This window comes from Vigna unguiculata, chromosome 3 (genome assembly GCF_037176805.1).
Source record: "Vigna unguiculata cultivar grain cowpea cultivar isolate G323 ecotype 2 chromosome 3, ASM3717680v1, whole genome shotgun sequence".
Taxonomy (NCBI): domain Eukaryota; kingdom Viridiplantae; phylum Streptophyta; class Magnoliopsida; order Fabales; family Fabaceae; genus Vigna; species Vigna unguiculata.
In genome coordinates, this window is record NC_140794.1 from 64,539,961 (window position 1) to 64,553,164 (window position 13,204).

At 28.8% G+C, this 13,204-nt stretch overlaps 1 protein-coding gene across 1 annotated transcript; it reads left to right on the forward strand.

Moving 5' to 3' along the window:
- Positions 1–4,169: 4,169 nt before the first annotated feature.
- Positions 4,170–9,824, forward strand: LOC114178383 (uncharacterized). The gene is made up of 5 exons (XM_028064248.2): positions 4,170–4,844; positions 5,531–5,634; positions 6,222–6,398; positions 7,391–9,231; positions 9,457–9,824. The coding sequence occupies exons 1-5, from the start codon at positions 4,642–4,644 to the stop codon at positions 9,601–9,603; spliced, it is 2,472 nt and encodes an 823-aa protein (XP_027920049.1). The 5' UTR covers positions 4,170–4,641; the 3' UTR covers positions 9,604–9,824.
- Positions 9,825–13,204: the final 3,380 nt, after the last annotated feature.

Genomic DNA, 13,204 nt, shown 5'->3' on the forward strand with positions numbered 1-13,204 from the left:
TATATTTAAAGTTGATATTTGTATACGCATATTCTAATTCCATTAGTTTAGTTTTTTTTTTCTTATTTTATATATAGATTTAATTTTAATTTGATTAATATTATTAAGTTCCTTTTTAATTGTTTTTATAATATATTTTATTAATATTTATTATTTTTTAATTCTGAACTTAAGTATTCATACATTTATTTTTATTATTTTTGTTTTAATTTGTTATTTTTTTATTCATTTTATTACTTTATTTTTAATTTATTTTTCATATATTTTTAGTTATATATTTTATAGTTATATTTACTTTATTAATTAATTAATTAATAATGATATTTTTTTATTTAAAATATTTGTTTTTATAATATCGAGATTAATTATATTTAATTATTTTTAAGTTATTTTTACTTATTTATTATTTGTTAGTTTTTAATGTTTGTATTTATTTATTTGATTTTATTTATAAGATTTAATTTCAACTTTTTTTTTATTTATATATTAATTATTTAATTTTAGATTGTTTATGTTATATATAACTATATTAAATAAAATTATATACCGAGTTCAGTTGGTAAATTATTTTTTATTTAAAATTGATATTTATATACCGGCATTACGAAAAATTTCGTAGTTTAGTTTTTTTTTTATTTTTATTTTACATATAAGATTTAATTTCAATTTGATTAATATTATTAAGTTATTTTAATTCTAATTTTGTAATATATATATATATATATATATAGTTATTATTATTTTTAATTTTATGTTATTCTTACATATTTTCTTTTGTTTAATTTCTAAAATTTTTGTCAAAACGTACGGTTAGAACACGTGGAGCCTCCACACACTCACTTGGTATCTCTAGACAGGAAGAGGAAACACGAGCAAATAGTTTTGTACACAGGGTGTTGTTAGACGCAGACCTACGGGACTTCGAATGCTGGTAAACAATTCTATAACCAAGCTTCGAATGTCGGTATACAAAGAAAATAGATTTTGAATTCCGTTAAATCACTTAATCGGACTTCAAATGCCGGTTCATAATTTCAAATCCATTTGACACTGTTTACCGAGTTTTGAAAGCCGGTTAAAGATTTTACCGAAATTCAAAATATGAAAGAACCCGTGATTTCGCAGAGACAAAAGGAATTTTTTTTTTCAAATTTTAGTGTTGAATAGTCAAAGAATTTAAAGAGGTACTATAGAAAATTTAAATTTGTTTGAAGATGTAGAACTTTTTAGAGATGTAGGAAGAAACCCCTTATGATCTGCATGCAAATTCATGGGTGCCCATTTTTGCAATCACACGTGGGTTTACAAAAATTATGCAAATATATATATATATATATATATATATATATATATATATATATATATATATATATATAATCATATTGATAAAAAAATAAATCAATTGTGTTATGTTTTTCTTAAAACAATTGTGATATGACTTATATTAATGTTAGTTGCTTGTTTTATTCAATAAGCTAATTCAAAATTATATGATTTTTAACTGATTTGAGATATTATATTTGAATAAAAATATATTATTTTATATAAACCAACTCATAATAATATTTATATAATACGGTATTAATTATATTGGTGGTGGGGTCAAATGTAATCATGAATGGGGCGCAAGAAATGTGAAAAGAATTTAAAAACTGTGAAATTAGTGAGACCATCTCTTTTCTTGGTCAAAAGAAAACTATTTCTCATAATGAGTGAGTGAATTATTCGGTGCTAATGCGTATTTTTCTATCCTCTTAATGTACAATAATTAATTTATTTAATTTTTTATGTTTTAAAATTTACAAATGTTTTCTTTAATCGCTAGTTAGTATGTTATTTTTAAATAAAATGAAAAAGTAAGTATCACTAAGTTCCATTCTATTTAAAACATGTGAAATGTTAATGTTTTTTTTTTAAATCAAAAGAAATATATGATTAGCGAGTGAATGTGATGTGTGAGACACTCAATCACTAAGAAGTTTTTATAGCCATCCCTTCATATTAAAGAGCTTTTGAAAACTAGTTTGAGCAATATTGAAGGGAAGAATTACACGTTTCAACACAAAAAAGGAAAATTAAGAGGAATACAGATAAATTCGCGTTACGCAACTTTGGATGCAACACAAAACCAAACATGCACGAAAAATCTTAATTAAACAAACCTATTCTTCTAAAAACTAATTTTCTATATATTTTATTTAATAACTTTTGCTCTTAATTTTATAATCTTTAATGAATACATTATAAAAATGTATATCGTTCACGTTTCTTTTATTACCATTTCTCTAATTAGGTTCTCTAATTTTATTTTATTTTTTATAAATTCAGATTACTCATTATTTTAGTTAATTAGGTTCTCTAAACTGTTTAACGGGCTTATTAAATTGATCTTTAAGACATCTCCGGTACCATGGATCTTAATTTACATTTTGCATGTCCTTCTATGTCATTTTATTTTTAAAACATAAGTAATATACATATTAATTACACTTTAAGTTAAACAAAATATTTTTTATTATTCGTTACCATCAATAATTCTTTTTATTATTGTTGTAGATTATTTCACTCAGGACCTTAAACCTTAAATTTATTATAATATCAATGTATTTTAATGAAAAGTTTTACAAAATTTAAATCTTAATCTCATGATTCCGAATCGATTCATACATTAAAACAATATTATATAATTATAAAATAACTATCAAGACAATAAGTGGATATATATTGAAATAAATTTTCAACATATATAAAAGAAGATATTTTAATTAACAAACTGTTATGAATTAATGATTGTTTATTGATTTAATACAGTTACTTGTATGATGTATGATTGATATACTTACTCTTTATAAAGTTTAGTTTAAATATTTATATAAATTATTTAATTTGTATCATTTGTAACTTATATTTTGTATTTATAACCGTACTCTTTCATTAGACACACATAAAAAAAAAGTTCCCATTCTTCCATTGTCTATTATTCTTTTTACTCTTCATTATTAACTATAACACAAACTTAAGATAATTTAAGCTCATTCAATTATTAACATTTAACAATCCCGCAAGTATACATGTATACATGGAGATATTTAACAAGACAATATCAAATTCACAAAAAATTGTATTAAATGTGTTTTATTACAAACAAATATTTAATTTCAATCAAAGCCATACATGTCATAATACAAAAAAAAAAAAAAATCTAATCACATAATATATTAGTTTACCGTAATTTAAATAATTATTAAAATAATAAAATGTTTATTATATGTCACAACATAAATACCCATACTTAATATAAATTAAACAAATGGAGATAGTTTTTACATTGATATCTAATTACAAAGTAACAATATACACAAAATTATAATTGTATTAATTTTATAACAACTTTTATTGTAAAAAACTACATCCATCATATTTTCTAATTAATTAATAAAATAAAACTTCTAAATGAAAATACAGAAAATAAATAATTTTTTATAAGTCTTTCATTGAAAAAATAAAAATACTATTAGGAAACTAGGTAAGATATAAACAATTATAAATTTATAATTTTAAATATTTAGTATATACACTTATAATGTCTCTTTTATGTTTTACGGAGGTTAAATATATATTTTTAGTTTATAAATTTTAATGCAAAATTTGAGTTTATTTTTGTCTGAAATTTTTATATAATTTGATTTTCAAACTTAAAAAATAAACTAATAAAATTTTTATAATTCAATTGAATTAATTTGTTTTTAACATATGAAGCAGTGTTTTGGATTGGTGTTTGAACTCAAATAACAGTTCGAAGGAATGTTTAATATGTAACAAAAAAAATATTAACACAGTTGAATCAAGAGAAATATATTTATTAATTTTAAACTAATATCAAATTTTATCAAAATTTTAAATAAAAATGACAAATGTCAATTTAACGTTCAAATTCATAAAATAAAAATATACTTAACATTATTTTTATTTTTAATTACGAAGGAGTATTATTATTTTTTGACTATAAAGAAAACAGTTGAGAGAGATGAGAGGGGAGAGTGAGAGTAATTATGGTTGACCAAATGTAAAAGAAAAAAAGATAGAAATTCTTACTGAAGGACTAAAAGGGAAAATGGAAATAAAATGCACAACTCAATTAACCCCAAATCCAATACATTGTAACTTACTTCCCAACAACACATTTGCACCATTGCCTTTTCCTTCCTTCTTCTTCTTTATTCCCATTTCATTCCTCTGCTCTGGACCAACAAACTTCCTGTTCTCCCCTTCTCTATTATCTGTCTCTTCCCACAAAGGGAGAAACAAATAAAACAGACACATTCAGAAGCAGAGAATCTCTGCACAGACACATCCAACTCTCCTCCTTATTTTCTCCTTCTCCGCCAACACTCTCATATCCCTGTTCACCCCTTTTCCCTCCACTTACCGTTTCTCTTCTCAATTACCCCCCACAATAAAATCTCCCTTATCCTTCTACACCCACCTCAAAATTTTCGATTTTTCGCTTTCCCAAAAAGACCAATTCGGCAAAAAGACCAATTCGCTTAACAACTTGTAGCAAATTTCGTTGATTTTCCCGTTTATCTGGATTGTCGTTGGTTTCGAGCATCTGGGTCGGTGAGGGGTAGCCGGACAATCATGCCACCGGCTGTGATGGATCCACCATTGCTAGAATCATCGTCGGTGCTGTCTTTTTCCTCTGACATCGTCTTTCCAGGAACGGAGCCAGATAATCGGCGATTCGGGGATCTTAGAGGTCTGCAGTGGCGTATAAATCTTGGGGTATTGCCATCTTCTTCCATTGATGATCTTCGTCGTGCCACAGCTAATTCTAGAAGGAGGTAAAGTGGCCAGTTTAATGATCATACCGTATTAGTTTCTTTTATGGTGATGCAATTTTTTTTAATCCAATGCTTGGTTTTGTATAATTGTATCCCTCAAGGTTGATGCCTATTTGAGAGGTTTATTGTTAGTGGTAGGTATTGTAGCCAAAATTATACGAGTTTGAGATTACTTCCTTGGTGTTGATGATAAACTTAGCGTGTAGCTATATGATATCAATTTTTTATCGTCACCATGTGTAATTTGCCCCCTTCAACTCTTAATAATAAGTGAAGGGTGCACCTTATACTTTTTTTTATAATGGGGGCATATACAGAGAAAAATTACAGAATATTTTGACAATTTTTCATGGATAATGCTTACATACGTGTTTGGGCCAATTAGCTTAGATACTTTATTTTTTTGGTTCCCCTGTCAGGCGGATATAATCTTGTATCAAAGTATTGTTTTATTGGCTGAAATAAAAAAAAAAAAAAAAAAGCTGTTTCTTTGGTTGGCATTGATTATGGATTTGGCGCTTGACTGCTCATGTATCTTGTACAGTGTTGCCAGGACCGAGTTTTGGATCCACCTGTTTCTTGATGTCTGTCATAATTGTGCATTAAAAGCAAATGTATATTTGTTCGGTTAATTCCTATTGTTTGGGGGTGTACTTCTTTAACATGGACTGTTAAAATCTTGTCAGGTATGCCAGTTTGAGAGGGCGCCTTTTGGTTGATCCTCATATTGTAAAGGATGAAAGTAATTCGCCCAATCTTGTCATGGATAACCCACTTTCACAAAATCCAGGTAAACCAAAGCTTGTCATGGATATTCTCTCACCCCATTCCTGCACTTTTAGATAAACCTCTTTACTTGTAGATGAATCTATATCTGATTACAATCCGTGATTTAGCCAATATACTTTCATAAATTCCTTTATATTGAGTTAGATAGAAAGTTAGATATCTTAATGCTAATGTACAATATTTTCTTCCACCTTTCCTGACATTGGTTTAATAAGAGTTTCATCCTCTGGTATCCTTTTATTTTATTTGTTGACAGATCATATATTTATTGTAAATTTGCTATTTTCCAAGATTTTGTAAATATATATCCCCCTAAAGGAATATTTAGCAATGTTCCTCTCTCATTTCAAACCCATGAAAATGTTAAGCTAAAAAAATAATGACAATCATTAAACTATTGAGGTGAAGAGGGAGCAGACAGAGAAAGCCAAGCTGATAAATTGTTTCATATCTTGTCATACTGTTGTCTCAAAGTATTGAAATACATATTACTGATATAAGTAGATTTTTCTCTGTCTAACCCTCTCAGTCTCTTGCCATTTGAACTCTGTCTGTGTTGACGTTAATATCAAATTTTCCCATTTGCAGACAGTACATGGAGTCGCTTTTTTCGCAATGCAGAGATAGAGAAGATGATTGATCAGGATTTGTCACGTTTATACCCAGAACATGGCAACTATTTCCAGACGCCAGGATGCCAAGGCATATTGAGACGAATTTTATTACTATGGTGTCACAGACACCCAGAGTGTGGTTACAGACAAGGTAAATTCCTCTGCCAAGCAACATTTGTTGATAATATGTTGAATTGAAGAGAACATGTTGGGATGGTTGTCTTGTTTTTCCTTCCAACTCCTTGTGAGAAGCTAGCAGAAATAACTATTATCTTCTCCAATAGTTATGCTAAATCACATTTCCACCTCCTGTAGTTTAAGATAGACACTCATTCTTTTTAAGCTTTTAATAAAATAACAATCACACCTCCTTTACTTTTTAAAAGACATTTACTCCTCTCTTTTTAATAAAGTGATAATCACACGCATTATATTCTTAATAGAGTGTTACTAACATCTCTTATTTTACCTAAAAATAACCTCTTGGCTAAAAACTAAATAAGAAAACTATGAAAATTAAAAGTTACAGTTTTATGATAGAAAGATTTAAGAATTTTTTATAAAAGAATTAAACAATTTAATTATCATATGTTAACAATATCTAAAGAGTTATATTGGTAGTTTTAAATAAAATTAAGGAAGTGAGTGATACTTTACTAAAAACATAAGAGGCTAATGTCATTTTGTTGAAAACATTTTTTCTATCTCAAGTAAGCCTTATTATTTATCATGAGTGTCTCATTTTTTCCTTCCAACCTCATATAGTTAACGATAGCTCATGTAATTGGATGAAAACTTGACTATACTTATCACAAAAAGGCACATCATACGGTTTTCTCATACCTAGTTTTGTGTTCTCTGGGAGCATATCAACAATGATCATTAATTACATATCTATCATACATACTCGAAAGACCCATCAGTTTGTAACTACTTTTGCATTGATTCCTTTTCCATTATCTGCATGTATAGTGAACATTATCTTCTCTATTGCAAGATTAAATTTTTAGAAAAACTTTTAGCTGGTAAATTATAACTTAGTTTGACTGAGGTTCCCCTGTAACTTGTTTTGATTTATTTGCATGTATGATGCAAATAGTTAATTTCATACTATTGAGCTTATTTCATTCATTCATTTTGTAGGAATGCACGAATTACTTGCTCCGGTGCTTTACGTACTTCAATATGATGTGGAGTGTCTTTCAGAAGTTCGAAAGCTGTATGAAGATCACTTCACAGACAGATTTGATGACCTCCTTTGTCAAGAGAATGATCTTTCTTATAACTTTGATTTAAGAAAATCTTCAGACTCGAAGGAGGATGGAATTGACTCCAATGGAAATGCAATGAAAATCAAGAGTCTTGATGAGCTTGACCCTAAGATACAGAACATTGTGTTGCTAAGTGACGCTTATGGGGCAGAAGGTGAACTGGGCATTGTTTTATCTGAGAAATTCATCGAACATGATGCTTATTGTATGTTTGATGCTTTGATGAATGGGGCTCGTGGTTCAATTGCAATGATTGATTTCTTCTCTTACTCCCCTTTGCCCGGGTCCCATACTGGCTTGCCTCCTGTAATTGAAGCTTCCGCTGCATTGTATCATTTGTTGTCTCATGTGGATTCATCTCTGCATGCCCATCTTGTTGATCTTGGCGTTGAACCCCAGTACTTTGCTCTCCGCTGGTTGCGAGTTTTATTTGGCCGAGAATTTTCACTCAGCAACCTTTTAATAATCTGGGATGAAATCTTTTTATCAGATAATAGTAAAGTGGAAACACATGCCGAGGACAATTTTAGGATCTTCAATTCGTCTCGAGGAGCATTTATCTCTGCTATGGCTGTAGCAATGATGCTTCATTTAAGATCTTCACTTCTTGCCGCAGAAAATCCTACAACCTGTCTTCAGAGATTATTAAACTTCCCTGAGAACACGGATATTGAAAAACTAATAGAGAAGGCTAAATCCTTGAAGGCTCTTGCATTAAGTACTGAGATTTCATCATCGTCGATGCCTTCATTCGTCGAGTATCATAACCAGGCTAAAGCAGTTATTGCAAGATCTAACACCCTTTCATCTGAATCAATCTCTCCGAAAACTCCTATGAATCTGGTACCTGAGAGCTACTGGGAAAAAAAGTGGAGAGTTGTCCACAAGGCTGAAGAACTCAAACAGGATGGGGTGGAAAAACAGGTTCCAACTCGGAAGAAGGGATGGACAGAAAAGGTAAAGTTCAGTTTGAGAAGAACAGAATCTGACCCCTCTTCACCCAGGTCTAGGAGTGGTAAAAAGGAATCCAAGTCACCAATTAGGCGCAGTTTGTTAGAAGATCTATCTAAGGAACTTGGCTTTGAGGAAGATACCGAAAAGCTCAACAGTAATGATAATCTACCTGCAACAGTTGAAGAGGAGCAACGGGAAGACGGTTCAGAATGCAGCAACTGTAGTTCTCCTGCAGATAGATGTCTTAGTCAAAACACAAGTAGTGTGGAAAACTCACCTGCTATGTCTTGCTCAGCTAGCCCTCCTAACGAGGCCAATGATCACAAAAATGACTGTGAGAAGAGTAGTGTCGGATCTAGTTTATCCCTTGATGGAATTAGTGAAGCATCAATTAGTAGTCCTCCCTTTGACTCTCATCTTCCAATCTCTGATCATCCTGAGAACGCATCAAACACAACAGGGAGAAATAATACTAATTCTGCTGGAAATTCAACCACGCATTCCAAGGAGAGAAAATTGAACAAATTTCAGTGGCTATGGAAGCTTGGGCGGAATAATGGCGAGTTTACTTTAGAGAAAGGAAGTTATGCTTCTGAGGCAGTAAAACCTGCCAACAGTTGTGATGATCAAAGCAACACAGTACCCTCTTCTACAGCCAATACGCATTGTAGTCCTCTTGGTTGCAAAGGGGATTCTACAGAGCAGGATATGATGGACACTATGAGGAATATTGGGCAGTCAATGCTTGAGCATATCCAGGTATATACTTATTTCTCATTGTCACACTCAAAATCAGTTAGTTAGTGAGTGAAAACTTACAATCTAAAGACTGGTTTAAGTCTAAATTCTATAGTTGTCAACAGAGAATCACCTTTTCCGATGCACCAAAATAAGAAGTAACATCTTGTAGTCTAGCTTTGAATCTGAACCAAAAGAAACAGTTTTATTTACATGAAATGTATGCTGAGAAGTTTTGTGTGGCAGGTGATAGAGAAAGCTTTCCAACAGTGGGGAGAGGGAGCATCATTGGATAGCATGTCTGAAAATGTTGCGGTTGGTGAAGAGCAGGTTTCTCCCATGTCAGCTCTGAAGGAGCTACGTAAAATCAGCAATCTTTTGTCTGAGATATGAGCCGAATCTTATATTGACCTCTGTCCTGTGTGTGTTGTATATATATATATATATATAATATATGTATATTGTAATTATAATTTGTTAGTGGCAATTAAGTAAATGTGATTCTTCTGCTTCACTTCTATATATACCTCACGAATACCATAGATTTGCAGTGATGGACTTGTAAATACCAATACTGGAGTTACCATCAAATAAAGTAAGGTGTTTCATTCCTATTTATGATTATAATTTTGCTTCGTTGCATGGCATACCTTGGTTGCAAACTAAATTGTGGTCAAGTCTGGATACCCTCAAAATTTTAATGTATAAAATGAATCAAACATGTATTCAATCATATTAAATTCTTTAATGTTTTTATATTTTTTATTTGAAAAAATATATGTTGACAGCCCTGGGAGTTATATACGTGATTGTTTTAACAAAAAAAAAATAGTAAAGAATAAATTGGTAATTAAATATGTAAAAATTTATTAAAATAATAATACTAAAGATCGTTTAATGAATGTAAATAAAAGTGGGTGTATAAGTGATAATATATATTTTTACTTATTTTTCTATGTTTATTGACATGAATAAAACTCTTTCCAAGCTTTTTATATTGACTTATCCTTAAGTTTAGTGTGTTTTGTATTGTTTTATATTTTAGTTGTTTTATGTTTGTTTGATCTCTAAACTCTTTGTTTAAGTGTGTGAAATAAATAAATAGGGAGTATTTCTAGTGGAGGAAAACAAACAATAACTCAAGAGAGCATGTTTTAGATGAGGAAGAATCAATTTTAAGCAAATACTCGCATCAGGTGTCACTGGAATTACGTCCAATGCTTCAATTACTGAGTGTTGTCGAATTGCATGGAGTTGAGCACCACTAACCCTTGCACAAGTAGCGTTGAACAGTGAAAAAGTGACGTTGAGCACTAGTTAATGTGAAGCAATTGGCATTAAGTGGTGTAAAATGGCGTTGATCGATAGTTTGATGGAAAACCCCTTTCGTGTTATAATTGATCGTGCTCAACTGAGATGGCACTGATAGATAGTGTCATTGACATGTTAAAGTTGGGTATTTATTCATGTTTTCCTTGAGGTTTTGTCCCATACTCTTCCTCCCACGATTTCTCTCAACTTAGAGCAACTGAGGAGGCCTTTAGAGGTTGTTTGGGATGTTGGGAAACTCTCCCCCTCCTCCCTGGGTCTTTAATCTTCATCCATGGTGTTATGCCCCTTTAGGGTTAGATGAAGGAGAGATCTACAAATTGGAGGTGTTGATGCGAAGGGGAGGCACATTGGAGCATAGAGTAACTTACCTTCAAAAAGGACGTGCATCTTTCTTTAGTTTCAATTTCTTCCTAATCTTTCTATTTGTAAACCTTAGGTTCTCCACCACGGAGAACTAACTCTATTTGTTGAGATTTGATGTAATAAACTGAATCTTGTGTATTTTATGATGTTAATGCATATGTTTTTTCCATTTCAAAGTTAGTATAGAAGTATTTGATTTCTATGCTTAATGCTTATTGTGACTTTATCACTCATGACTTGATTGTTGATTATTCAAGTGTTGGAAAATGTCTTGAAATTAAATAGTTAATGGAGCTTGTATATAGAGATAGAGCATGATTTATTAGTAATATTAAAACTTTTAAACTTAACGCATGATTACTTGTTGAGGATTCAGAACTTGGATGAATTATCATAGGCTTTTAGTCATTAGAAATAGAATTTGAGTAATCTTATAAGTTGATTTTAATATGAAATATGGAATTTAGATGTTGTAAATGTACGAGAATGAAGTGAACAAAATTTAATCTTGACAATTGTATATACTCTATGTTAAATTTATATTACACATTCAATTGTTTGATAAAAATACAAAAATAGTTTTTCATATTTTTGTGAGTTTTATTGTCTAATTGAATTGTAAATTTTGAGAGTTGTCATGCGTTCTACAAGACACAAATTCTTGTGAAGAAAAAAATATTTATTATTTGTGAAACTTGTGTCAATATTTTATCAATAATCAATTATAATATGCTATGCATATATAGATAGATTGTATTATTGTAATGATTCTATGTGAGTCAATATGTACAATAGGGTCTATTAAAATATGATTTAAATACTAAATTAAGAAATTCGATGAACTATTTAAACTTTAATAATAACTAAGTTAAATTGACGGTAATAAAGAACTTAAATTGACGGTAATAAAGAACTGATTGAAGTTTTATATAGTAAATTGTGGATGAAAATCACCTATACTCAACTATGATTATAAAAACCACTTTATCATTAGAAGTTGTTACAAGAACTCATATCAAAACATAGTAGATTGTTGGGCATTTTGAATTATTCATATGTATTAGTATTTGAATTTCAATATAATCTTATTTCCCATTCACGAGATATCAATTATAAACCTAAATCAATTAATTTGAAAGAAAATACAATTAATTTATACATTTATTTTATTACTTTAAATAATCAAATCATAAATATAATTCTCATCTTTTTTCTTATAAATGATAGCTTAATATTATTTTAAAAATAACCAATATTATCAAAGAAGAGTAAACAATTTAGATATTTTTATCATAATAGTTCATTTCTTTAACATGGTTATGATTCAAATCTGGATCACAAATTACCATTATCATGTCTACTCAAATTTTATAAATTATTAATTAACAAATATATACATGTTTAATATAATGTTTATGAAATTATAACAAATATTTATAAATCAGTGTCGTTACTAAACAAACACTAACTCGTTACTAGACAAACACTAACGAGTCTATATATGTTTTAAGAGAAAAATAATATTAATAATAGTAATTATAAAAAAAGTACTACTAAAAATTTTCATAATAAATGAATTTTTTTTACAAATTTGTTAAAAAATATTGTAAAAAAATATTTTTTCTACTATTTTTCTAGGAATCTTAATTAGCAGGTAATTTATTCATGAATAATTATTTCTTACAAAATTATAAAATTCGTAAGCATTTCTTATAAAATTTGTTGTGAAAAGTGTTTTATATAAAATATTTTACAAAAAATTAACAGTAATGTTTTGCAAATTTTTTTTCATAACAAAATTTATTAGTATTTCATACAAAAAAATTTCAAAATAAAATTAGCAGAAAATGAGTTTTTTTAGTAGGGAAGGGTAGTTACATTATTAAAATGTTGTACAATTACTTTTAATATTTAGGTTATTTCAATTTTAAAAATACAACTAAATATAAAATAAGAATATGAAATTTATAAATTAATTTAAAAAATGTCTTTATAAATTATTATATATACATATTTTTTAATAAAATATAGTTAAATATGAAATAAGAGTATGAAATGTATTTTTTTTATATATTGTTATAGATATTATTGTAATGATAAATAATATTCCAAAAAATGTATAAAAGGTTAAATTATATATTTTTAGGGTAGCAAATATATAATATGCAATTTTCTTTCGAACACTATAATCAGAATCGACTCAAGAATAAAGCAAGTAAAACATCCGCTTGAGGCATACAGTAAAAGAAGGCCTAAAAATTTTTTTTTTACTACTAATATTTTTTTATAAAATTATGTT